The sequence below is a fragment of the Abramis brama genome, assembly GCF_963993115.1.
Source record: "Abramis brama genome assembly, chromosome: 13".
Lineage (NCBI taxonomy): Eukaryota > Metazoa > Chordata > Actinopteri > Cypriniformes > Leuciscidae > Abramis > Abramis brama.
In genome coordinates this window covers 18,475,280-18,501,934 of record NC_139975.1, presented here as the reverse complement: position 1 = coordinate 18,501,934, position 26,655 = coordinate 18,475,280, and the positions used below count along the sequence as shown (strand labels likewise).

General features: G+C 38.3%; 3 protein-coding genes across 15 annotated transcripts in view; 1 reads left to right on the top strand and 2 right to left on the bottom strand.

Annotated features, from left to right (window-relative positions):
* kdrl (kinase insert domain receptor like) overlaps positions 1 to 729 on the bottom strand; it is a 46,426-nt gene extending 45,697 nt beyond the window's left edge. The window contains exon 1 of the mRNA XM_084132331.1: positions 202 to 729. Within this exon, the coding sequence (XP_083988457.1) occupies positions 202 to 271 (70 nt within the window). The 5' untranslated portion in view covers positions 272 to 729. The remainder of the gene's footprint in view (positions 1 to 201) is intronic.
* A 2,522-nt stretch (positions 730 to 3,251) lies between these two features.
* On the top strand, positions 3,252 to 15,567 carry tex11 (testis expressed 11). The gene is made up of 26 exons (XM_084132907.1): positions 3,252 to 3,737; positions 3,927 to 4,007; positions 4,165 to 4,284; positions 4,455 to 4,535; positions 4,663 to 4,748; positions 5,358 to 5,415; positions 5,677 to 5,772; positions 5,867 to 5,948; positions 6,037 to 6,115; positions 6,215 to 6,366; positions 6,491 to 6,576; positions 7,174 to 7,311; positions 7,424 to 7,526; positions 8,306 to 8,430; positions 8,581 to 8,666; positions 8,769 to 8,822; positions 8,905 to 8,945; positions 9,018 to 9,092; positions 9,188 to 9,258; positions 9,379 to 9,495; positions 11,702 to 11,774; positions 11,885 to 12,034; positions 12,533 to 12,641; positions 12,769 to 12,889; positions 13,270 to 13,437; positions 13,770 to 15,567. The coding sequence occupies exons 2-26, from the start codon at positions 3,927 to 3,929 to the stop codon at positions 13,839 to 13,841; spliced, it is 2,424 nt and encodes an 807-aa protein (XP_083989033.1). The 5' UTR covers positions 3,252 to 3,737; the 3' UTR covers positions 13,842 to 15,567.
* dlg3 (discs, large homolog 3) overlaps positions 14,166 to 26,655 on the bottom strand; it is a 98,737-nt gene continuing 86,247 nt past the window's right edge. For 6 of the 13 annotated variants that reach the window (XM_084132898.1, XM_084132906.1, XM_084132899.1 and 3 more), the window contains 10 exons: positions 25,320 to 25,496; positions 25,143 to 25,218; positions 22,914 to 23,013; positions 21,193 to 21,234; positions 20,941 to 20,991; positions 19,751 to 19,852; positions 19,469 to 19,641; positions 19,224 to 19,333; positions 17,276 to 17,367; positions 14,166 to 17,127 (listed from right to left, as the gene is read on the bottom strand). In XM_084132898.1, coding sequence (XP_083989024.1) covers positions 17,021 to 17,127; positions 17,276 to 17,367; positions 19,224 to 19,333; positions 19,469 to 19,641; positions 19,751 to 19,852; positions 20,941 to 20,991; positions 21,193 to 21,234; positions 22,914 to 23,013; positions 25,143 to 25,218; positions 25,320 to 25,496 — 1,030 coding nt within the window. In that variant the 3' untranslated portion in view covers positions 14,166 to 17,020. Of the gene's footprint in view, positions 17,128 to 17,275; positions 17,368 to 19,223; positions 19,334 to 19,468; positions 19,642 to 19,750; positions 19,853 to 20,940; positions 20,992 to 21,192; positions 21,235 to 22,390; positions 22,437 to 22,913; positions 23,014 to 24,620; positions 24,651 to 25,142; positions 25,219 to 25,319; positions 25,497 to 26,655 lie in introns of all 13 variants that reach the window. The other 7 variants (XM_084132905.1, XM_084132894.1, XM_084132903.1 and 4 more) reach the window with 3 other exon arrangements.

Genomic DNA, 26,655 nt, shown 5'->3' with positions numbered 1-26,655 from the left:
GATGTAATTTTAATCTAGCACAACACTAAAATGTTTTCATCATTACATCCGCATTTGTTTCTACAGTATCCATTTACTTTGCAGATCAGGATGAGAACTGAACTTCAAGCCGCATCTGTACAACAGCAGCCCAAAGAAAGCAAGAAGTTATCGCGTGCAGCTTCACTTAAAGCGCAGAAAAAATACAAAAAGTGCACTTACCACTTGAGAAGAAATTGAAAAGCAGCTGAAAAGTGAAGAAGCCTTTGACTGAGGGTTGAACAGAAGTCATTTCGCCCGTTAAAATAACGTGCCGAAAGATATTCCGTACACTGTCACTTTATACTTGATGTGGTTGTTGTAGTCCACCTGGACTGAAATATCTCTTGATGTCGAGTTAAATGCGTATAGTTCCCGTTGTTATGTCACAGATTGTTCTTTCAGTGATGCCTCTATAATGAAAACACGTCCCGTAGTCTCTCAGTGACTGTAAAGGTATCGCACGGTACTGCGCCTCTGCCCCGGTCTAAACACGAGTGGAGCAACTCCAAACTACTCCCGAGGTCAGGTGCGACGTTTGCGCTTCCTTCCTAAAACTGAGTGAATGAAATTTCAAAAACTAGACTCTATAAAGAAGGTTTAACAATAATATAACAATGAAAAGAACTAATGATGCTAACCGACTGATAAACCATCCCACTGCCTTTGGCTTTTCTGCCGAGGTTTTCCTCTTGAAGGCTTTATATGAGTGAAGCAAGGACGGAAGGACGCAACGTCACCATAGTAACTGCAGCGATACTCCTAGTGCACTCCGCGCGCACTTTCCCTGCCTTAACTTAAAAGATATTGCTTAATTCAGACTCTTACAAGACAGAATATCTTTAAGTAAACGTTTGTGCACTTTTTGTCCGCTTTAATGAAAGGTGTAGCCTATTTCATCTCAGTGAAATGTCCCACCCAAATGGCTCTATGAATGTCAAGACGCTTCGCAAGGCATATTTCAACTGCATTTTTTTAACCAAACTCTATCGACCCCCCGGGGTAGAGTACCTAAAATATCTAGGTTCAAAGGTAAACAGGCATTGTCTGATAACATATCAGACAAAATACCTTGAAAAAACATTTACAGGGTTTATTTTTAACTCCAGAAAGGATGTGCAGCTAATTTTATATCAATGTAAATAATCATGGGTTTCTTTTCACTGTCCAACACCCCATGGTGAATGGATGCACCAAAGTCTGTTTGTCTTTTTGATGCTTCAAATGAGGACACGCTCCCCGCAACGTCTGGCAACACATTGTCCATTCATGTCCTTCCATCTATATCACTTCAAATGCACAGAGTAAGATCAATCTGTTAGAGCAGAAATCAAAAAGTCTTGTGTCAGAATACAGTTTAATACAGTTTGCTACTGATGAGATATAGCCTACGTTAATGTTACGTGTGGTTTTCTTCCTTCAATATTGATTGGAGGATGATGTGATTATAAGGGTAACTGATGACAGTTTACCAGTTACTTTTGTGACTCAAAGTGAAGGTAGCTGACTAGCTGTTAATGTTCAGGTTTTAGTTATCTCAACCTACCATTGATGAGGTTTATATATTAAAATGATGCCATTTATATTTAATAAATCATTTTATTCTGCACTATTTTTATATATAAATATTAGTTATTAAATAATTAAAAATGCCTGTATTTTTGTTTTATTTAAATAAGCTTAAAATCTTATATAACAATACATAGGCCTACTCTTTGAGGAAAATCCTTTAACCAAGACATTTCTGGAGATCTGATTTAGGTATTTCTTGAGTCTACTACAAAAATAATATTTATCTAGCAACTAATGAATTTCCTACCAAAGTAGAAATATTTTTAAATCTGGCACAAATGTATAAATATGTCTGCTATTTTAATATTATTTATGTAGCTGACTTTAGGAGATATTTGTGCATCTCTCTGACCACTTGTCACAAGGATCATGTTTGTTTTTTCTTTCTCCTGTGCAATCAAGCCCTCTGAACTGATCACACACTTCCCTCAGGCCAGCGCGGTGGCTAGATAAGACTCAGGCAGAAACAATTGCTGGAAGCCGCACACTGAGACGAGTGGGCTTTTAAGACATCTTATTTTTGAATCTAGTGCAGTGAACACAATAAGAGACTTCACAACCGATTCTGTGTACGCAGCTTGAGCTCTTTCCTTCAGCTCAACAATGACCTCCCCTGTTAAAACAAAAAACCCAGCATTATCAGCGCATGCTTTCTTTGGAGTGAATGAGGTTCTGATGGATATCATGCTTAAACAATGCTATTATACCATAAGGTTCAAACCTTTCAATAATGACAGAGTTGGGAATTCTAAATAAATAGCAGCATGTACGCTTGAAAACAGTAGTTCTTCAGTTATCTGAAATAATTACTTACATCTGTCCTTTAGGATATTTTATTTTCTATTTTTTTATATTTATTTGATCTTTTGCACAGAGCAAATTGTAATCTACGACGTTACTAATTAGCTTTATTGTTGTAGCATTGATAAGCTTTGATTTACCACGCCCATAAAGCTGCTTAAATCTGAATATGAAAAATTTGAAAGAGAGGTGAATTATATATAACCGTGTGTGAGACACCACCTTGTGGCCATACAGCAGTATTACACTCGGAGTGCAGCGCGCGCGACTAGGTCACAGTGGGTTCTCGCGCGCGTTTTGGCGGTGGACGGTCGCGAGAGGAGCTTTTCTGTCACGGTCACACAGAAACTACTGACACAATATATTTTAAATTACGTGACTCTACTTGTGTATTAAAATACACAAAACTGGCAATAATATGGAGCAGTTTGCAGTCGATGTAAAAAGTAAGAATAGCCTATATGTTGTGGTAATGTGAAGATATGTGGTAACTTAGTTATCTTAGTCAGGGATAAGCTATTATGCAGGTTAGAACTAAATAATTAATCTCTTATGGATATTATAAGTCATTTTAGTATCATATGTTTGAATTATTTCAACTTACCTTGCCATGAAGTGATTTAACACAGTATGTGAAGCTGTTTCGTGTTTGAATGTTGACTCTGTGTTTCACAGGTCTGTCAGAGAAGCTTCTCCACGGACAGGTCGAGGTAGATGAGGTGATTGAGGCGCTCTTCAAAGAAATCTCAACTCTAGATGGCGCAGCACAACTACAGGACTCACAGGTATACCAACCTCAGTTGAAATCTACGGAAGCCCTTAAAGATCATGTGTTATTTTTTTATGTCTTATGTCACTATCACGTCTTAATTTTCTCGACATAACATGTTTCTTCTTTTTATGTTAACAAATAGCTTCCATTGAAATCTGGTAATTATGCTTAGATATTTAATTAAAAAATATATAATTTTTTGTAGTTGGAGGAAATCGCCATACAGTTGTGGAACTGGACTGTGATCAAACGTGTTGGCTCAACTATTACAGAAGAGCAAAAGGCCAGAGGTCGATCTGTCTGTCTCTCAGTAGTCTATCTTTCTGTTTGTCTATTAATGGATCTGGTTGTCAGTCAGTCTGTCTGTCTGTCTGTCTGTCTGTTTTCTGTCACTATTTATTTCGTAATATACTAACAAAAGAAAGTTTTAAAGTGTATCCCCAGGTGTTTTCACAGATGTCAATTATTTGATACACTACAAACTCATGTTTCAGTGCGTCATGTGGCATGCAGACTTCTGTATTTATGCGGGCCTAATAACCCATCCGAGACTTTTGTTCGCAAGCAGATACTGGTTAGTCACTCACTTGTTCCAGCAGTTTTATTTGTTTAGCCTATATTAATTTAACATTCATGCATAAGACAGTGATTGATGAAGGGGTTCATGTTAAGGCACTGTAGATTTGTTAATTTCCATCCTTTGTGCATGTTCCTGTCATATTTTATTGTATATCACTAAAAAACTGAAATCTCTGTTCCTCAGATGGCCAGTAAAACAGGGAGAACATGGCTTGATTGTAAACAACCCAAACTTGCTGATGTTTTTTTGAGCATGGCTGTCAATGTACGTATGAAGACAGAGAAAAAATAGATATTACATGTATGTCAAAAAGTAAAAAAGATATAGTCATTGGATATTGGAACATTAAAAATACCCGTAATATTATTCAAATTCTTAGGGACTGTAATAACAAGAAACAAAGAATATGCTACTTTCACAGAGCCTGGAGACTCTTTACAGCAGACTAACTTCCCATGGAGATTGTGCGGAAGATATAAACACACCAAAGGGAGACATAGAGAAAGACTTGCTGCGGATTTTGTCTTATCAAGCTGAATCTGTGAGCAGAACTGCTTAGCATGTGCAGTGACTACGAAGCCTAAAATTAACAAAGCCTAAAATTAAATGCATATATTTTGAGAATTTAGAGCATTTATTTTGACAATTTACACAAATATGTTGGCCTTTTTCCCCCTCAAATTTAAGTTATCTTGTGTGTATTCTGTATAGGCAGTTTCTCAGGAGCAACATCAGGAGGCAGTGTCATGCATGCATCGATGCAAAGAAATGCTTCTCCGTCTCCCTAAAGAGGTGAACAAACTGTTGTCGTCAGCATGTTTAGTGGTGTCATTGGTTTATTCTGATTTGAGAGAGAGAGATTTAGAAAATACAGACTATAAAAAGGAAATAAAAACACTTTTTGTGAAATCTCCTTTAGACTGGAAATCTCTCTCTCATCTGTTACAACTTTGGGGTTGTCACTTACAGTCAGGGAAAGCATGAAGAGAGCACATTTTGGCTCAGGTAGGGATCTCTAATATACATTAACGTTCAAAAGTTTGGGATTGGTATGATTTTTATATATTTTATGAAGAAATACAGTATCAAAAATACAGTAAAAACAGAGTAATATTGTAAAATGTTATTACAAATTAAAATAACTCCTGTGATGGCAAGCCTGAATTTTCAGCAGCCAGTCTTCACTGTCACACGATCCTTCCGAAACCCTACTAATATGCTGATTTGGTGCTCAAAGGCATTTCATATTATTATCAATGTTAAAAACGGTTGTGTTGCTTAATATTTTTGTGGAAACTGGGATACATGTTTTTTATTAATAGAAAGTGCAAAAGAACAGCATTTATTTGAAATAGAAACCTTTTGTTCAATATAAATATCTGTATTGTCACATGATACATTTAATACATCCTTGCTGAATAAAAGTATTAATTACTTAAAAAATCTTACTGACCCCAAACTTTTGTAATACTACAATAGAATTAGTATTAATGTTATTGAAGTAGTGTACTTCACTTTTATACACAAACATTTATGTTAGATTGCCCTACCATTCAGACATTTTTCCTTGTTTTGTAACATTTATTTCCACTTAACATATATTATGCATTTCAGCCAAAGTTATGATATTGGCAAGATGAATGTGAAATACTCACCAGGATCAGAGACGCAAGTAAGAAATATAAGTCAAAACCGATATACTGTGGGGTGAAAAAATCTGAGACCACTAATGAAAATGTTGTATTTAGAAAAATGTAATAATTGTTGCTCATTACAAATTATTTTAACAGCATAATAAATGAGTAAAAAACACATTCACATTTAATGTCCATATCCTACAACTCTGTTTAGTTAATATTTAAATAGACATTTTCAGTGTGGTCTTTTTTTGCATTAACTGAATGCATTGTAATCTTATTTCCCATTCCTCCAGGCCAAAGTCTTGAGACTACTTGCAACAGTTTATTTGGAGTGGGACTGTCAGAAGTACCTGGAGAAAGCTATTCATGCTGTGAGCTTGGCTAATAAGGTAATGCATTTCTATTCTAGTCCAACCAGATCTTGTCAAAGTACACCAGATTCGGCTGTAGCACACACCATACTGTTTTTTTTTTTTTTTTCAGGAGCACATGCAGTTGTCGGGCCTCTACCTGAAGATTCGTATCTTAGTGAAAAGCTGTAGCCCAGATGATGCAGTGAAATCTGGTGAGCCCAGTTACACTGCTGAAATCAGTTTGTGGATAGTATTTTTCCACCCCACAAATGTTTCCCTTCCTTTCCCACGTCCTGTCAGGGATGTCCGAGCTACTGGACAGCGAGGTTCCTCTGGAAGTGTGCTTGAGCGTAGTAAAACTGCTCGTGAACGAGAACAGGTATGATCTCTCATCTTACTAAACAGGCACTAAAAAATCATCTTCTTGAAATCGGTGCTTCAAAGGAACATGCATAACTTGAACATGTTGTTGTTTCAGGGAGCCTCTGGCCTTTGACTTCCTGAAGAGGGTGTGTCAGCACTTTGAGTCGTCTCCTGAGCTGGGCTCTGCTCTGCTCATGCATATAGAGCTGCTGCTGCAGCGGGACAAAGAGCTGCTGGCCAAGCAGAAGATCGAGGATGCTATCACTGGTACTCAAAACTCATTATTTTGTTACCCAGTGAAGTAACTGAGTAGTTTTCATTCTACGTGTGTGTTTAATATTGTTTTATTAAACAATTCTAACTGAGTTGTGTGTTTACTTACTGTTTTTAGGACATTACACAGGAAAACAACTAGCACCACAGACTCTATCATCTCTCCACCTTCTGCTGTGGGATAGAGCTTCCAAAAACTTTGAAGTATTACATAATGTTTTACATTTAATGTGTACACCTCCCCTCTCCCTCTGCATTGCTCTTTTTAAATAACTAACCATCAGAGTACTATCTCTGTTTAGGGGTCCATACAATTTAAAAAAAATGCTTTTGAAAGAAGTCTTTTATGCTCACCAAGGCTGCAGTTCTTATTATTATCAATGATGAAAACAGTTGTGCTGCTTAATATTTTTATAAAAACCGAGATACATGTCTTTTGTAAAAAAAGTCTTAAAAATAAGAACTTGAATGTGCGAGGCTTCCGGTGTCATTTGCTTGCAGTTATTTTACCTGTACAAAAACAGTCCGTTATGCAGCTTTATAACCATTTGTTATCATATTATTTTAATTTATTATCATCAATATTATAAACACTGGTTGATAGCGCAAATAGTTTTACCGTTTACTGCGTTTTGTTGTTCTTGTAGTTAGCAGCTAATGAATCGGAAGTCTCACACATTCAAAGAAAATAGCTTACTTCTGCATTGCGAAATAAGGGGGATAGTACTGTATGTTTCCACCATGATCAAGTAGTTGTGATTTCTGTCAGACAGCTGTCATGTTTGTTGTCTTCTTCCATAGGCCAATAATTATTCTGAAGCTCTGGAGTGGTATAACTACTCACTGAGTTTCTACAAAGCAGGTGAGTTGGATCACAACCTCGCTAAACTGCAAAGAAACCGAACCTCCTGTTTCCTGAACCTGCAACAACTTGACAAGGTAGTTGGCAAAATAATGAAGGACATCTCGTTATATGCACACAAGTTTATGTATAGCACTTTTATTACATGTTTGTGGTAAAATTTTGCATATTATTAAAATCTTTTTGAAGGCAAAAGAGGCTGTAGAAGAAGCAGCAAGGATTGACCCAAACAACATTTTTACACAGTTCAACATCTACAAGATCGCTGTCATGATGAACAATACAGAGAAAGGTAATGGAGATGAGGAAAATTAATATGCATGTCTCAGGAGTCTCAATGTAAAATAGCCAGGGTTGAAATGATCATGAAAAACCCTAGAAATATCAGAGTTTTACAGCTGTGATTTTCAGGCCATGAAATGTCATGTCAGTTAATAAAATCTTACATTTTTTGTAGTTAATTGATCTGGTGCATACTGATCTTTGTACATGTGTAGAATACCTGAATACCTTTTTTTATTATTTGTATTTGTATTTTTTTTGCGTATATAAATATAACCATTTAAATATATTAACTCCAAGGACTGGTACCTTACATACACTACTGTTCAAAAGTCTGTGGCCAAAAGTTTTATTTTTTAAAAGACAGTTTAGACATATATAATGTTATACATTTTTATTTTAAATAGATACTGTTCTTTTGAATTCATCAAAGAATTCATCTTTTTTTTATCATGATTTAAAAAAAATATGAAGCAGCACAACTGTTTTGAACATTGATAATAATAAGAAATGTTTCTTGTGCACCAAGTCATCGTATTATAATGATTTCTGAAGGATCATGTGACACTGAAGACTAGCAATGATGCTGAAAATTTAGCTTTGCCATCACAAGAATAAATCAAATTTTAAAATAGAATCAAATAGAAAACAATAAAAGAAAAAAATCCCACCCCAAACATTTGAACAGTAGTGTACACATGGAAATCACCCCCAGAAATCACTATAAAATGATTTTTTTAATAACAGATCTTTTGATATGAATGTCTGTCTTTAATGTGTGTGAATAAGCTGCTGTGGCTCTGAGAGAGATTGGCGCTCTGGCTCAGACTCCAGTCACCAGTGAGGACAGACTGCTAGTGACCGAGAACGCTGCAGCAAACCTCCTCAGCCTGGCAGCGCAGATCGCCCTTGAGGTTGGCATGTGACTGTTCTCTCACTATTGATTCTGTATATTCCTCCACAATAATGGTTCAAGACAGCAGTCACTGTGCATTTGGGGAGGTTAATATGCCACATAATTGTTAGTACCTCGGATGTACTTCAGCAGTGATTTTTCACCACAGCACGAGCAGCAGGAAACAGCCATCAAAGCCCTAGAGTGTGTGTGTGAACACTCACAAGATGTTGCTCAAATCCTCACTGCCTTGAGGTCAGTCACACATTCACTGTGAGCTTTAGCACATAATGCTTATATCATTGAGCACAAGCATCTTTGGTACAGAAACATAATTTCTTTATCTTTCTCCCCTAGGTGTTTAGTACGACTTGTTCTTTCAACAATGGAAAACATTAGTGAGGAAAACAGGTTAGTAGATCAATGGTGCAGAATTCTGACATTCAGCAAAAGCTGCGTATCTATGTCACACTCTTATCTATTATTAAAACAGGAATGCCAACTTGGACACCCTCTTGTCGTACCTAAAGACTGGTACGTTTAACCTTAATCTTTCATTACACTGTTATGTTTCTCTGCATTGATGTATGCATATTGCATTTACAGCTCTACAAAAAGTATCACAAATCAGCCGTATTCAAGGCCAGGGAGCAGAAGAGGCCAACTGGTTCAGGAGAATTGGTGCTTATTCTTAAACCTCCTACTGTTGAGACACATTTAACTATTTGGTGGTTCTGTTTGATTGGCTGTGTATGTTTTGTCTTAATAACTCTCAGCGTGGAACTCAGCCCTGCAGTGTGAGCACAGTCCTATGAGGATGAGGGATTTCTTTCTTCTTTCCTTCCAGGTAAGTTCAAGTACAGTTTCTCCTAGAGGCTGTAGGCTAGTTTATAATCAACTAAAGACGAATCCACATGAGTTGGGTGTAGTTAAAGTGAGATGTGTGATGTGCTGTCTGGCTGGGCAGCTGTCACAGCTGTGCGCCCCAGACCGAGCTGTGTTGATGGGTCAGAAGACGTGTCTGCTGATGGCTGCTGCTGCCTCTCTGGAGATCTGCAGGAGCTCGGATCACACTGAGCAACAGGTGGATCACACATTCATTTTCACCTGACTAAACATTAACCAGTTGGTAAGAGGCGTTTTGTTTGCTTTCTAAGGACATGTTGAAGAATGAAGTATGAAACTTGACAAATTCAGAATGTGGACTGAAGTGAAATCGATCATAACTCCAGTAAACTATGGAGTGCCGCAGGGATCTGTGTTAGGCCCTCTCTTATTCTCAATATATATGCTGCCACTTGGAAATATTATAAGGAAACATGGAATTAGTTTCCATTGTTATGCTGATGACACTCAAATATATATTTCATCACGGCCGGATGAAAACGCTAAATTATCCAAATTGACAGAGTGTGTTAAAGATATAAAAGATTGGATGACGTGTAATTTTCTTTTATTAAATCCAGACAAGACAGAGGTAATACTTATCGGTTCAAAAAAACGCCCACAGAACCTCTCACAATACAACTTTAACATAGTAGGATGTCCTGTTACTTTATCCTCTACAGTAAAAGACCTGGGTGTTATACTAGACCGCAACCTGTCTTTTGAAAATCTTATTTCATATGTTACAAAAACAGCCTTTTTCCACCTTAGAAACATTGCTAAGCTATGTAATATGCTATCAGTTTCTGATGCAGAAAAGTTAGTTCATGCATTCATGACCTCGAGACTAGATTACTGTAATGCTTTATTAGCTGGTTGTCCTGCATCCTCAATAAACAAGCTACAGTTAGTCCAAAATGCAGCCGCTAGAGTTCTTACTAGATCAAGAAAATATGATCATATAACACCGATTTTATCATCACTACATTGGCTACCTATAAAGTTCCGTATTAATTATAAGGTATTGCTACTGACTTATAAAGCCCTAAACGGCTTAGCTCCAGTCTATTTAACGGATCTTCTATCGCCCTATAATCCATCGCGCTCTTTAAGATCAATAAATTCTAGGCTTTTGGTCATACCTAGGATATCCAGATCAACCAAAGGAGGGAGAGCATTTTCACATTTAGCTCCAAAACTCTGGAATAGTCTTCCTGATACTGTTCGTTGCTCGGACTCGCTCTCCCAGTTTAAAACTAGATTAAAGACGCATCTTTTCGGCCAGGCATTCATATAATATTGTTAATCTTACAGTTCAAACTACAATCCGGCCTCTAGTTCATAAATGCCAGAGGAGAACTGGCCCACGACTGAGCCTGGGTTCTCCCAAGTTTTTTTTTTCTCCATTAGGTCACCTGATGGAGTTTTTTCGGTTCCTTGCCACTGTTGCCTTTGGCTTGCTCAGTTGGGGATATTTTGGGGATATTTAATTTTATTCTATCAATCAATAAATTCCACTAGAAACAAACCTTGTTGTATTATTTTATTTTAATTTAATACTGTGAAGCTGCTTTGATACAATCTGTATTGTGAAAAGCGCTATACAAATATACTTGATTTGATTTGATTTGAAGTTATATGTTTAAATGCACAATAATATCAAGGGTTTGGAAGTTTCTTAGTGAAATTCTAAGATTGCTGCGAACCCTCCACTTGGGCCCCCATTGTCCACAACAATATTTAAAGGACCTAGTTTCTATAAATTAAATGTAAGGATTCTAGAACTTTTAGGAGCTGAATATTCTTCAAGGTTCCCTCTCTTTTTAACCAATGAATTTTCCAGTTGTTCGTGACATACAGGATAATAAGGGAAAATATTTTTTTTTTACTCACAGTTTCTACCCAGTGGATTTTTTTACCCAATTTATTAATTTACATTATTTTTTCCAGGTATATAAATCACACTTTTAAAATTAGGCTCCTTTTTGTCCTTTTATCTGATTCTTCAAAGAAAATAAAAACAGTTGCTGAGTAGGGGAGTTAAAATAAGAAATATCTTGCTGTAGCTGATTTTAATGTTTAAAAAAAAAAAAGAATGATCTTTAGGCCCTCTTGGAAGTGTGTCGAGGGGGCTGCAAAATTAAAATATAACTTTTATATAACATTTAATATGTACATAAAAAAATAATATTATTACAAAACAAAAAATGTACAAAAATAATACCCTTGATTATTTTAATATATTGACAGCCCTAGATTTTGTTAATGAAAACAAGCACTTTTGCTCTCATTTCAAGCAGAAGTAGACTTTGGAGTTAAAAAGGTTGAAAAGCACTTATGTTCTCTGATTTTTACCACGACTAACCAGCAGAGGGCGCAGTGTGTAATATCTGCTGTGCTTTCAGACTGAGCTGCTGACCCAGACTCTAGAGCACATCGAGCTCTGTAAAGAGATCTGGATGACCATCAGAGCATCAGGTGTCACAAATACTATTTTTATTCTTTTACAAATGCAGAAGTAAGTTATACCCCGTTTTTCCAGAATAACAAGGATTGTAAGAATTTTGGTACTTTCTTTCCTCAATTAGGCACTTCCCCTAAAGACAAAACAGACACATTATTGCTGCTCTATGAGTTTGAAGCCCGGGCCAAATTAAATGATGCCAAGCTTGAATCTGTGCTCGAATCAGTTTTGGAGCTGGATCACATTGAGCCCAAGCTGTTAGAAATGATCGCAGGTCAGCTTCTCCAACCATAACCCCCATTTTAAAGAATTACATATTTCAATCATTTATGGACGGTGAAATTCCGACTGCATGTAAATATACCTTTAAAAAGTTTGGGGTCTGTACGTTTTTGAAAGAAATTAATACTTGTATTTAGCAAGGATACATTAAATTGATCAAAAAAGAATCTTAAAAAAAACTTTGATAATAATACAACATTTTTCTTGAGCATCAAATCAGGATATTAGAATGATTTCTGAAGGATCATGTGACACTGAAGACTGGAGTAATGATGCTGAAAAATCAGCTTTGCATCACAGGAATAAATAGAAAACAGTTATTTTAAATTGTAATAATATTTCACTTTTTACTGTGTTGTGATCAAATAAATGCATCCTTGGTGAGACTTACATCAACAACATTAAAAAATCTTTATGACCCCAAACTTTGGAAAGGTAGAGTACGAAAGGACAGTATATGCTCTGATGGTCCAGTACTTTGTGTCTACAGCCTTGGCAATGGAACCACCAGCCCATTTCCCCATTCTGTGCAAGAAGGCACTGAGGAGCTCCCTGTCTCTACACAGGAAACAACCACAGGTCGACCTCACACACTGCAGGTCAGACTAGCCGAGTGTTTGTTACTTACACAATGATAGATAACAAAAGACATCAGATTGTTCCTCATGTGGCACACACCTTATACATATATGTATGTGTGTGTGTGTGTGTTTGTGTGTGTCACAGTAACTGTTTACACAGCCTGATTCAGCTGACCCTGCCGAGCGGTGTGTCCGAGTTGCAGCCCTGCGTGTTGGAGGAAGTGTGGGGCTACTATGAGCAAGCTCTTTCCATCATAGCCACCGCAGTGAGTTGGTTACGTAGACTCCGCAACCGTCCGTCACACACGACCCGCTGAAGCTCAGCCCTGCAATTATCCCCATCTTTGAAAGAATCTCCTGTTTCTGTCAATGGGCTTTTAGTTATGCCTCAGTTAGCAGATGCTCCATTCACCAGCCTCTTCCTGCCAATTTGGATGCTAATTTGAAAATATCGCCCGTATCCTTTATCTTGGACTAGTGTTGCAGAAAGCTTGCATAAGCATCAGGGTTCAGCTCTAAATTTGTGACCTTCGTGACACTATTGATATGAAGTTGCATTATATAAATTTGCAGCTAGTGTTTAAATTTAAATATCTGATTTCTCCATTTGAACCGTCACAAACAGGCGTCTTCTCTTCTCACACAGCCCGAGGACTTCCCGGAGCTGGAGATCCTGTGGCTGCTGACCCGAGCGTGGAATACGGGAATCCTGCTGTACAGTCTGGCCCAGTACCCCGAGGCAGAGAGGTGGTGCGGGCTGGGAATGAGCTTCCTGCGGCACCTGGGCTCCCTGCAGGACAGCTATCAGACTCAGGTAACGCCGCTCTACAGCTGTTTGAGCACTCGACCCAAGGTGACGGATGTCATTTTCATATTCTTCTTTCTTCAAGTCAGGTGTGCAAGCTGTTTTTCTTTTTGTCACCTCATTCGGAGGTTTAATTAGAGCAGCAGGAGTAGGGACAGCTATGTAGGTAGTTCGAGCAGCATACAATAGGGAGGTTTAGTTCAGCTGGTTGAGGCAATAATTCCGCATCCGAGTTCCAGGAATTCACAAGATAACATTCATTAAAAACCTTTTGTTCATGTTGGTTAGTAAAAGAAAATGCAGCAAGGTGTGAATAAAATACATGAAATGTAACTCCCCAGATGGCAGGTCTGTACAGTGAGGTGTTGGACAGGCTGGATAAAGCAAAGAAGAATCTCATTATTGAAGAATGAATGATGGCAGCTTCAGTCGCAGATGGAGATCTCAGGTCTAACGGCATGTGTTTAATATGTAGTGTGAATTTCTGTGCATGTTTTTGACAAGCTAAGAGATGTACAATGCATCTGAGGGTTTGTTCGTACAGTTATGAAATGTTCAAAAAATAGATTTTTTTTGTATTCATTTAATCTGAAATATATATATATATTTTTTGGCAGTATTATTTTATTACCTGTCATTCGGTTATTTGTTTGAGCTGTCCTTGGTTGACTCGTTCAAGTCAAAACATCTGCATTGCGATACAAAAACAAATAAAAATGCATGCATTGAAATCGTAACAGAGTCATATAGTTTATTTCCAAACAAATAAACTCTTGTCCAGTCCAAAAAAAGAAATAAAACTAAACAAAAAAATAATAATAATTGGTAGGACTGTGTTCCCTCCTGACCAGGATATAAAAGAGCAGTTTTCCTTGTGTCCTGATAGGCTGAACCACCTGTAATCATGGGGAGGACACTACTGTACAATCAAAGGGTTCATATTTGCAAGCACTTACTGCACAGGTGTGCTGTCACATCAACAACTCATAATCACTCAAAAAGACAAACCAGACCCCTTCCCTCCCCATTTCACGCTCATGTCTTCTGGAGCAGAGACCCTCATTAGTACGCCAGAGCTGCTCTGATTCAATCCACTTCATTAGAAATATAGTACAATGAATTAAAATTCTTTGGGCTTCACCAACACGGCTGACCACAGCATCAATGGTGCGAACGGTCAGCCGCTGTTCTGCTGGTCACCTCGGAGGACCAGATCTACGATAAATGAGTAATTTATGCTCCTGGTTTACTTTAATATCACTCTACGGGTTGCTGTCCGCATGTCTTTTTATATATATTTTTACATTTGTTTTTCATCTATACACTCAGACAATTTCCACAAGATATCACAAGTAGACAGGCCGTATTGTAGGGAAGCTGATTCCCGACTCGCTAAAAAAAAAAAAAAAAGTTCCGATAGGCAGCTGTAGATATTTTTTTCTATAGAGAAATACCAACATTACGGCACATTTGTATGGAAATTAATCTCAGAATAAATTCAAAGTTTACTTACCTGACATTTGTGATTTATAAAACATGTTTGTCCCAGTTGTATCACACATGCATGAAGCACAAGTGAGGGGGGATATTTACACTTTACAGCTATCATACCCATTAAAACAGTCTGTAAGCAGTTTATAAATGGCTCTGTTCCCTTCGATTATTCCCTGAACTCTGGTTTTGACACAGGTATGACAGCTGATTTCGAGACGCTTGGCAGGTGAGCACACCTGTTTAGAAAATGCCTGCGGGGCAGGGGGTGAGAGTGGGCCCAGGAACATCCCTTGCTCTCCGCGGGATCCAGACTTCTCAATACAGAAAGAAAGAAGCGCCTTCTAGAGGGAGCGAAGAGATCGAAGGAAGCACTGTACTAATGTATCCTTGAGCACCGTCCCGTTCCGTCACGATTCCGTTCTCTCCAGCTGAACCCAAGGGCAACCACAGACATAGTGCTTACAAAGTATTAAAAAAAAAAAAAAAAAAGGACTAAATATTTAGAATACACAAGTATAATATATCAGCATGTCTGGGTGTTAAGTTAGAGGACAGGAAATCCCTTTGAGTTCATACTTGCTCTACACGATCACAACACGATTGTGGCCCTTTTGTTGCATTAAAAAAAAAAAAAAAAAAAATGTTTTCCATCAGATTCCTGAGCTCGCCAAGCTCGCCCCAGCACAAGGCTCAACACAGTGAAGTAAACATCAGCCCGGAAATAAAGAAGAAGAAAAAAAAAAACGTTTAAAAGCTGTCATAGCAAAGAACAGATTTAATCAAACCATCGTCGAGTTCTGGGGAAAACGGTCAATTTCAGGCTCCACTAACGCTTTAATATCAAGAAGGACATCCAATACAATTATTGTCTTGATTCTACCCGTTTTAAGGCTGCGATCCAGGGCAGCTAACAGGACAGTACCTTGTTACCGTTCAGTCTGAAGAGAATATAGTCATGGAAGGCAGAGGAAGTGCAAGTGGGCTGTCTGCTTTTCAACAACTCCAATGGCGGCCAAAATTGGATTTCGCTTAAGACAAAAAAGATTCGCAAAAAAGGATTTCACAGAGGTAAGACACTTAAGTCTATTGCACTCACAAGTTAGGCCTCCAATAGGATGATGGGAAACTCACACAAATAGCACTAAAATCGAGTCTCCCGCTAAGCACTGATCGGTTGAATAGTGTCATTCCCCACCACGATTGACAGGAATTTTACAGAAGCGTTTATTCATCGTAAGGCAGTTTGGTGCTCTGCAGAGAGCCCAGTTACACCTCTCTACCCCCATCTTTAATACAGAGCAGCTAAAACCACAAGAAAGAAAGAACACAAAAACCCAAAGACAAGTAAATGAAATCTAACAGCCCTCCAAGTAGACAAATCTAGTGAAGTGTAAAATGTGTACCGTATCATTTCATATTATGTAATAAAATCTCTCCGTAGGATTTTTATTTTCCATGTGATGTCAATAATATAAATGTATAGACTCGAACCCCGTTTTCCATTTTGTTCCGTCTCCGACCGCGTCGCCATACAAATTGTCCAGGCAGCCGATCGAATAAAGCGAGCTGGTTTGTGAGTACTGAAGATCACCGTCAGTTTTGAAGTTTCTCCGCTTATAAATATGAGCAGTGACGGTACCATCAGCAGGCTTGATCTGTATCTAGTCCTTGTAGAAAACCTCGCACAGCATCCGCGAATGTCTTTTCCAATGAAACCGAATGAACATATACAAGGTTTCCACTCGTGTCACCATCTCCGAATCCCCGGCTCCCCGTTCTCGCTTTAAGACATTCTCATCATCATAATCATCAAGTCCGTCCGAAAGCTATGAAAGGATTCGCTCAGGTTTCCCTTTTTTGTTTTACATGACAAAAAATTTCTTTAGGAATGGCATTTCCAATCTTGAATGGAATTGCTGAGAAACTCATGCAGGGGTGTGCACAGTCACAGTAATGGTGATAAGACGTTTTTCATTTGAGGGTAACATAATGATGACACTAAAACTTGATATGAAACATATCAGTGAAAGGGAAGGAAAGGTGTCAGGTGGAAGTGGGTGTAGGGGGTCAGGCGGAGGGCTCCATGGAGTCAGCGAGCTCAGAGCTTCTCTGCGGATGGGATCCAGATGTAAGGGCCTGACTGCTCCTCTATGATCAGCTTGATTTTATTATAGATCTCGTCTAGCGAGTCACCCTGGACTATGGCTGTAGAGAGAGAGAGAGCAATAATCATACTACTGTACTGATAACTCTTGTTAAACAGTAACAGGGGCTGGACTATAAGATTTCCCCTGAATACAGTTAAGAGAAATCACATGATGTTGGTGGTGAGGAGAAGAAGAAAAAAAGTTACCTGTGAAAAACTCTCCAAACTCTTGTTCAAGCTTCACTGCCTTATCAAAGACTTTATTGGCTTGCTCATATGTCTGCCTCTTATTCATTTCCCTGTTGAACACAAAGATTTGCATTACTTGTTTCACAATGCATAAGTACATACTGCAGTATAGATATCTTTAACATTATAAATAGCACTGAAATGAAAATTCTGGGTCAAAACAGAACATTCAGGATGAACTTGGCCGAAAACCAAAAATGACTTGTTTTTTACTTGTTTTAAAATATTATTTTAAACTGTATTAATATTAGACTTTTTAATTAAAACTTAAATTAAACAAACTTAAACTCGCAAATGTAACAAACATTTAAATTGCTCTCATGGCAGTTTTTATATCAACTTTTTAATAATGTTTCTACTCCAATTTGGTGGTGAAATATAAACACTTAAGCCCAGGACGTCAAAGATCTACTGGCGACAAAAGCCAACTGTGTTGTCACCTCTCGACGGCTGCATCTCGGCCAAAAAGCTGCGCTTGAACACACCAAAAGGCCTAAAGGTGACAACTAACACGTGCGTTCTGCGCCTGCATGCAAGCAGGTATCAATAGTCTATTTTCATCATTTAAAAAGGGAAACCGAAACTAGGACTGCAGGTATACAAACCGTTACAAACCGTCAGCGCTTGCTTTCCATTTTGAATATCAATCACTTCATTCCAGTACTCATGTTATTATAAAAATATTCGTGCATTCGAATGCTCAGGTAAGATGATGTAAAATTATAACAGCCTTCTGTCTGTATCTAGATTTCTTTGTTCGCTTTCGCATTTATTCTCATTCACTAAGCTAAACAGCCAATCAGAGTTCTCCGTTTAACCGATAGCCTGGCGCAAATTCAACATGCTCGGCCCAAAAAACCCAGGCGGTTTCTGACTAGAGCCAACGGTGCGGAACACACCGAAAAAACTACGCTGACCGACGCTCAAAAACGCCTGACTTGGTGTGTCCGAGCCGTAAACAGTGGCTGTAATTATTTGCTTTCAAGACAGGTTTATTCAAACGTGACATCACTAACAGGTTAAGTAAAAATATGATGAATATGTAATACAGTGCATATATTTAGCAAAATGCTGCTCTCTGGATTTATTTTTTCTAGCTAACTAACGAGATATGGACATTGAGGGTACATTCACTCGACAACTATGTACTAAAAGCGGAAAAGTTGTTCTTTTGCGTTCGTCCATCGCCTAACACCGGTTTAATAACTAACGGAAAACTTTGTGTAAACGGCCCCTGAATGGCTTTCTTGAGGTAAATGTAACATTACGGAACATATTGTGTGCTTTATTTGTAAACACATTGAGATTACATGATACATATCAGTAAGTCATTCTACATCTTTCTACATACCTTCTGAAGTTTATTTAGTGCTCTAACTAGTAGTAAAGAAAGAGATGATCGGGTTATGTGTGCTTGAGAATGCCACTTAAACTACAGCGAGTAGTTTCGTTATGCCGTGTTAAAGAGTTCAATTTTGTGTTAAAACCTTGAAATTGTAAACTTTTGTTTAATATTAAAACAAAGTACAAAGCTTACTGCAATTATTGGATTGCAGGCGCTATAAATGTTTAGTGAAGTTTTGTTCATGCATCAACTAAAAGATTGATCTTGAGTTTTAAGAATCAATATCAGTATTGATTAAAATTGTCAGCCCAACCCTAGAGTCCACACAGCTGACACGTTTAACTGTTGTAGTTTATCCACATTGTATGCATGAAACAGACGCTGAACAGACAAAATGCGTCATCGGAAAATTTCTAATGAAACGCCACTGATTCGGTCAATTATTATGGCCCTTCAAAACGATTTCGGCTCAAAACGAAGATTTTGGTGCATCCCTAATTATAAATATATTATAATTTGATCAATTTAATGTCATTTCTGAATACAAAATCTTACACTTACATTAGGGCCTCCACAGATTTTGGCTTGATGAAAATGGCGATTGGATAGAGCTGTGCTTGCTGCAGTCGCTTTATGGCGTTCCCAGACACATCCAGGATACAGTGTTTCCCCTACAAGAGGATTAAAGAAACCCTTTCATCCTGTGTCACACTTTCACTGCACACAATGATTGCCACAGGGAAAATATTTAAGGATTAAACAGGAGTTCAGATCTTCTGGCATGTTTACACTAGGGAGTCACTGACCCTTTCAGCCACTGCCCGGACAGACAGGATGCTTGTTCCGTACAGATTCTCATTGAACTGGCCGGCCTCTATAAATTTGTTGTCCTGAATGTCCTTCTCCATTTGCTCCCTTGAAGCCACAAAGTGGTAGTCCTGCCCATCCATCTCATTCTCTCGCCGAGGACGAGTTGTATCTGAGGAATCGTGCATACGTCTTACTTTACTTTTACAAGTATTGCCAAAACATTTCATGATAAAGATGTTTTGCATGTAGCCACTGTGGCCTTTTCTTATTACACTCACGTGGAACACAGGATCCAAACTTGTGAGGAAACTCCGAGATCAAGTCATCGTTTACTCTGTCCTTCATTGGACCAAGGATAATCACAGGCCTTGTGTAATGGACTGAAAGGAAAGCCAAATCAATGTTGGTCAGAAATTTCCAGCCTTGAGAATTATTTCTTGGCTTTATGGAAGACATGTCATAGAAAAGCAGGATTTTCCCTTCTCTTTTTTTAAAACAAGTGTTCTATGCACTATGTACATAAAGCTCCCTTCCCCAGGCCACCCAGACCATTTATAAAAACTAAACTACAAAGTAAACAGGAGTCATTCAGAAATCGATCACATTAACAGATGATGCACACATTTGCATATCACCTATCGTTTATTAAACACCTTGACCCACCCTTATGAAAGATTAAACTATGGCACATATACTTCTTGTTACTGCCTCAACAAATACAGTAAGGGCCAGATTCACTAACAGCTTGCACCAGCGCAAACCCTGTTTTGGCGTTAAAAAACTACTGTCAGGATTTACTAAAGACACGCAGTGAAAATATTTTGCGCTGAAAAGGCGTGGACAGTGCTTTTTGCGGCTGACCTTATTGCATATGTATTTGTAGGAGTTTCCCTTTCAGACCCAAAACTTATGGGAGTAGAGTATTAAAATGAATCATGCAAGGTGATTTACTAAGGTTTGTGCTAGTCAATTTATCAGTTAATTTGCGCCAATATTTACTGCCCCAAAAAAAGCATGTCTTAAACCAGACGCAAATTTGCACTGAAATGATGGAAATGATCCGGCTGCGTGCATCGTTCAGTAGATCACACGCAAAACTTTCCACTCCCATTGGCGCTTTTGTGGAATTGCGCTCTCACGCTAATTTGCCCCATTTAGTTAATCTGGCTCATAGTATGTATACATGTACAACAATAATTTGTTCTTTTTTTTTTTCTTTTGTCATGTATACTTGTACAGAGAAATGGACACACAAAAACAAGATTATAACTGAACATGTAAGGCAGTGAATAATCCAGAAAACTTTTTTGTTTTTGGAATTTGCCGTTTTGTCATGTGGGTAGGGTAAACTAGGATTAAAGGTCAGAGAGAGATTGGGAAATAACTAAATTAGAACCATTTCAAATATTATAAATTAACTTAAAAATAAAAAGAGTGCAGAATGTTGTTTATGCTTATGAATACTTACTCTCCTGTCGAATCACTGGCTCATACGATAGAATTGTGTCTTCCTGGCCCTCTGCATAATGAGAAATGACAAAATTATCCATATGAAACACTAAGGTAAATATGAATTAGGTTTTTTTTTGTCCAAGCACTAAATGCTTAACAGCATGACCCTGATCAAATGGAATGCTGCACCTTGGCAGACTATATTGAGACAGATTTAATGCAGTAAGCAATGAAAAGCACAAGCTAATGAATGTTTAGAGCCACTTACTAGAGCTGCTTTCGCTGTCACTGGTGTTGGATGTCAAGCACTCTGTAGATATAAGATGAGGGAGGTTTAAAAAAGTCACAATGCACACTTTCACCCAAATGTAAGATTAATACTATATCAAACACAGCTCGGGATGAAACTATACACCCTCCCGTATCATCATGCCAAGAATATAAAAAGCTGAGTGAAGAGAGGAAAACAAACACAGAGAACTTTTGGGCACTTAAATGGCTGCCGTTTCCTTAGAAGGGAAATGGTAGGATGAGGCAGCAATAGGAAATTAAGTATTTCCTTTTCCTACGACCCCAGTGATCTTAGATTCTGTGCTGAGCGTTTCCTATGACCTTGCCAGTGTTCGGTTCATCAGACAGTGATACTCCTCCTCATGCCAAAGTAAACAAGCCAGAATTGGGTTCCTTACAGGAATCAAATAACAAACATCCCTTAGATACAGTGACAACATGATAGGTGCTAGGATCCTTAAAACATTAAACATGCACTCATCCTGCCCAGTATGAGCTGGTTCTGAAGACACTATGGGTCCTGAAGAGGTCTGCCATTGATTCACTGTCTCTTTAGTGTATCATATGGTAAACAGATCTTTGAATTAAGAATATTTATGTGTGAATGATTTATGCATTTAAAGTCAACTCAATATGAAATCAAAATTTATCTTCCTTGAATTTACTTCACTAATGCATATTACTTATTGTGTGTGATATTTCAATGTGTTATCTCAGAGAAAAATGTCTTAATAATCTTTCAAAATGCAATTTCAAAAGTTTATTTTTCCACTGATATCACTTAAGCCATACAGATCATTAGATTGTTAACCAATAGATAATACCTATTAAAGTTTTTTTTTTTTTTTTATCAAACTCACATTAAGTCTGGCCCCATAATGGTATGTTACACACACTTTTCACCTTCTAATACTCGATTGATACAATCAAGCCCAACATATTTAGTTGCAAAACATCCCGTTTCACTTGGAAATGCGTCACTAAAATGAGCTGCGAATGGCAATTAACACTGACTTTCAAAAAGTGGCAGATGAATCTTAAGGCAGAGAGGAGATTGAGTGAGAAAGAGAGGAGGAGGAACAGAAAGAAATAATAAAATGTGTGTGTGGTGTGTGGCACAGCCGGTTCAGTTAGCTTAGGGAACAGCTGCTTGACAAAAGGAACCACACACTTACTCAAACTCTTTGATCCATAAAAGTCATCGCTTAACCCTGGGAAGTCCTGAGCGTCCCGACAGGTGAAAGCAAGAACAAAGAGAGAGAGCAGAAAGGAAGAAGAAAGAGGTTAGTGAGAGGCTAGTAGAAGAGAGATGTTGCACTCTCGAGGGATGAAGGAATACTAACATCACCTTGCTGTGCACTGAAAAATCTGGGTTGTCCGATTGTAATTTAAGTACAGGGGATTTCCATGCAGAGTCATCGGTAACAACGTTTTAAGTCCAAATGCTGAAGGGAGCAGTTCTAAACAGCTCTGACACAGATTGATGTTTGAGCATAGCATTTGAGTGTTAGTGCAGCCTCACACCTGTGAGAAGTGCTGAGGTCCCCCTCAGAGCAAGACAAAGGCCAGAGAGGCCCTGATTGGCTCTGTTTTCTCACAGGTCAAGAGCCAATCAGAAACCATCTCCAGGGTGAGTGACAGTGACAGGATGAAGCATGAAGGACAGCATCAGAGCCCTTGTCACACGCTCATACTCACGTTCGGTCTCCACCAACTCCTGCACTATATTCTCCTTGCTCTTGTAAAACGGGAACTTGCGTGATAGGTTGAAGCTTTTTTTGCGTTTCACTTTGACTGGCTGCGTGGAGATGAGCCGATGGTGGGGAATGGGGACGAGGAATGAAACAAACACAAAAAACATAATGGGTTTCAATGTAATTCACAACACACATGCAAAAATAAAACCAAAGACAACGTGTGATTGCACAAACAATGTAAGTGGGGATAATGAATGTAAACGTAACTTGGATGCAAAGCTACATTCAGAAAAAAAAGTTACATTTAACTCTGAATGTGAAAGGGAATACGCAATTGAACAATAAAAGAGATGTGAAATATCTTCTTCAAATTGCAGCTAGAGATGCACCAGTCGAATGGCCATAAATTGGAACCGGGTGGTTTTTAGTTTTATTTTGGCCGATCTCTATTCTGGACTTGCACACAAACTGCAATGTAATCATTTCTGAAAATGTAATTCGTGTGGAAATATTAAGTAGAATGCAAAAAGGACGTTAACACAGGCCAGAGACGGGACACGCTGAAGACGGATGCAAAGAAGAGAACACAGACACGCCAACAGAGCAAATACTGTACAAGGCACAGCAAGCTCACGGTTCACAATACTCGAAATATAGGAACAAAAATATAAATATAGAATTGGGGGTGGGGGGTTATATGAATGTATCTCTGAAGGGAACTGACTGTCTTCAGAAAAGTTTCGATGCCATTTTCTTTTCCTCTACCTCCGTATAAAGTAGCGTATATAAGTGCAGCACTGCTTTGTGTTCAGCGGTACACAAAGAAACTGCTGCTGTTCCATAAGCACCACCTACTGTCAGAGAGTGAATTTGCATTTTCATTCCGTCCGTCTACTGTTTTTGTTTTATGTAGGTGTCTTATGTAGCATAATTTCACAAATCTAAAGTCAGACCATTCTGTTTTTGCTTTAAATCTTGAAATTATACAATCTAATTCAAATCACTCAAAAACAACTGCTCATGCTACATGTGTGTAGCCTCTTTGTTTGGATCGAGATTAAAATGCAGTGGTTTCCTCTAATTTCAAATGGCTACAGATATACAACAAATACATTTGCTTAAAAAAAAAAAAAAAGGAACTGGCCATGAAAAATCATGATCGGTGCATCACTAATTGCAGCATAAAATCATGGGTGTTGATAAAAAAGAAAAATGTAAAAGTGAAGTGTGTAATTTTAAAATACTTTTGTAAAAACACGTTTTTGCCTCACTGTTTAATGTGCAGGCAACTAAACTACCATTCAAACATTTGGGGTCAGAAAAACTGTTTTATGTTTTTAATATGCAGATTTGGTGCTCAGGAAACATTTTGTATTATTATCAATGTTGAAAACAGTTGTGCTGCTTAATAGTTTTGTGGAAATGGTGATACATATTTTTCTTTTCAAGATTCTTGATGGATATAAAGTTAAAAAAACAACATTTATTTGAAATAGAAATATTTTGTAACATTATAAATGTCTTTGCGGTCTTTAATTATCTTACTGACCCCAAACGTTTGACCGGTAGTGTACAAGTACGCCATTTGTTGGTGCAACATTGTGCACGTTCAAAACATAGTTTGTCTGAGCATCCCGACCAGTCCATTACACACTTCACCCTCAAAAGTTCAGTTCACCCAAAAATTAAAATTTGGTCATTTACTCACCCGTATGTCGTTCATTCTGCCAAACATCTCCTTTTGTGTTTCATGAAAGAAAGAAAATCATACAGGTTTGGACAACATGAAGGTAAATAAATGACAATTGTCATTTTTGGGTGAACTATCCCTTTAGGTTACAAAGAAAAGAGTGGGAATCTAAACATAAAAGTGTTTCTCAGTCTTGGGTCTGGAGGGTCCCCAACAGCCAAATCAGGTCATGGAGTACTCTACTAATGAGCAGAGCAATAGAATCAGGTGTGTGGTGAGGGAAACACCAGAAATGTAAAGTGTTGGGGAGCCTCCAGGACCAGGATTGAGGAGCATTGATCTAACCATCACAGCTGATTATAATGGCATAGTACAAGTTTGTATTTGTATGCTTTTGTTTGTGTGTCACTGTGAGAAATTAGATGCTCAGTAACAGGAGCCTCCAGGATACTGTGAGAAGCCACCAATTCCCACACTCAGGGGAAGTGGGGCAGCTCCCACGACTCCTTCACAGGGGGAGGACGACGACGATTCACTCACCCTGTTGGACTCAATCATGCCCGTCCTTGCATGGAACTTGACTGTTTTTAATCGTGCACGTTCTTTCTTTTCCACCCTGTGGATCAAAAAATAAAAATGTGTGATTGGCAGTGATCACAGTCCATTACTACAGGGGCAATGTTGTAATTGTATCTTGGCTTGTTGGCAGTACTGTACCTTTTCTTGCTTGGTATGACCCCAATTTGCTCACTCTCCCCATGGGGTGTAACCAGCCGTGCCTGCCACCACTCATCATCGGAGGCATTGATGACATGCAGGATGTCCCCATAGGAGAAACTCAGGCCCTGGCTAGGGAGGCAACTGTCCCTGGTCCTGTCGTAGTCAAAAAGAGCCCTGGGAAAATAAAATGAAACAAGTCGTACATCAACAGTGTGCTAGAGGAGTGGATGTTCAGACTTCATTGTCAAACATCAGTTGTGTTTGAGTAAAGGGTGGGTGTGGGGATACACATACATCACTGGATAACTGCACCTTTTTTGTTTAAATTAGTTTAGCAGATTCTTCCTCATTGAAAGCAACTTACAGTACACTTCTTACCAAAAACATAGCAACCATTTGAGAAATAATTTGCAAGATTATTTATTTATTTTTTCATTTGTTTATTTTTAACATTTATAGTACTGTTCAAAGGTTTCGAGGCGGTACAAAGTTGCATTTAGGCTATGTGTTAAAAAATATAGTTAAAATGGTAATATTGTGATGTTTTAATAACAATTAAATTACTGTCTTCTGTTCTAATCTATTTTAATTTATTCCTGTGATGAAAAGCTGAATTTTCAGCATCATTACTCCAGTCTTCAATGCCAAATGATCCATCAGAAATCATTCTAATATGCTGATTTGCTGCTCAATAAATATTTCTTATAACCTGTGGTTAAGCACTCAAGGCCACAATAGTGATAGAGGATCCCAGTATCATCATGAGAGGGAAACCAGATGGCAGATGACGTTGAGTACAGAAACACAGTCAGGCATTGTGTTTAAAGCTGAATGTCTTTACCTTGTCAGACAGGTAAATCCAAATGAAAGGAGAAAAACCAGTGGAGCGGGCCTTCCTGTTTCTCAACATACCTCTCTCCTAGGAAATACTAATTATAAGCCCACTGAGACGCGCACACATAGTTTGCTGCACAGCAAAATAGAGGACAACATCAGGACTCTGTTTTAAGATAAAGCCGTACAGGGTGGGATACGTGCTGACTGACATGCCTGTGACATTTTGACACACATTTATCTCATTACTGCATTCACAGGAATGTGAAAATGCCTTGAGATCTCACACCTACCATTAACACGTGTGGTCAGCTGACTCATGAACCCAGAGCAGCTGAATGCTTCATTAAGCACAGCTCACTTTAGGTGCAAGCTACCATCAGAAGCAGGCCACACATTCATTAGGCAGATTATATATTTAATACGCACATAACTAGACTGCTACCCTTTCTTTTGAAAATGTGCTGATTATACATGTTGAATCGGCCAAAAATAAACC

What these genes read in the sequence shown, in the direction of transcription:
- tex11 (XM_084132907.1), top strand. Translation starts at nt 3,927, where the DNA reads ATGGCCAGTAAAACAGGGAGAACATGGCTTGATTGTAAACAACCCAAA. An exon ending in TGTCTTATCAAGCTGAATCT is followed by an intron (nt 4,285 to 4,454) that starts GTGAGCAGAACT and finishes TATTCTGTATAG; the next exon opens with GCAGTTTCTCAGGAGCAACA. An exon ending in GATGAACAATACAGAGAAAG is followed by an intron (nt 7,527 to 8,305) that starts GTAATGGAGATG and finishes TGTGTGAATAAG; the next exon opens with CTGCTGTGGCTCTGAGAGAG.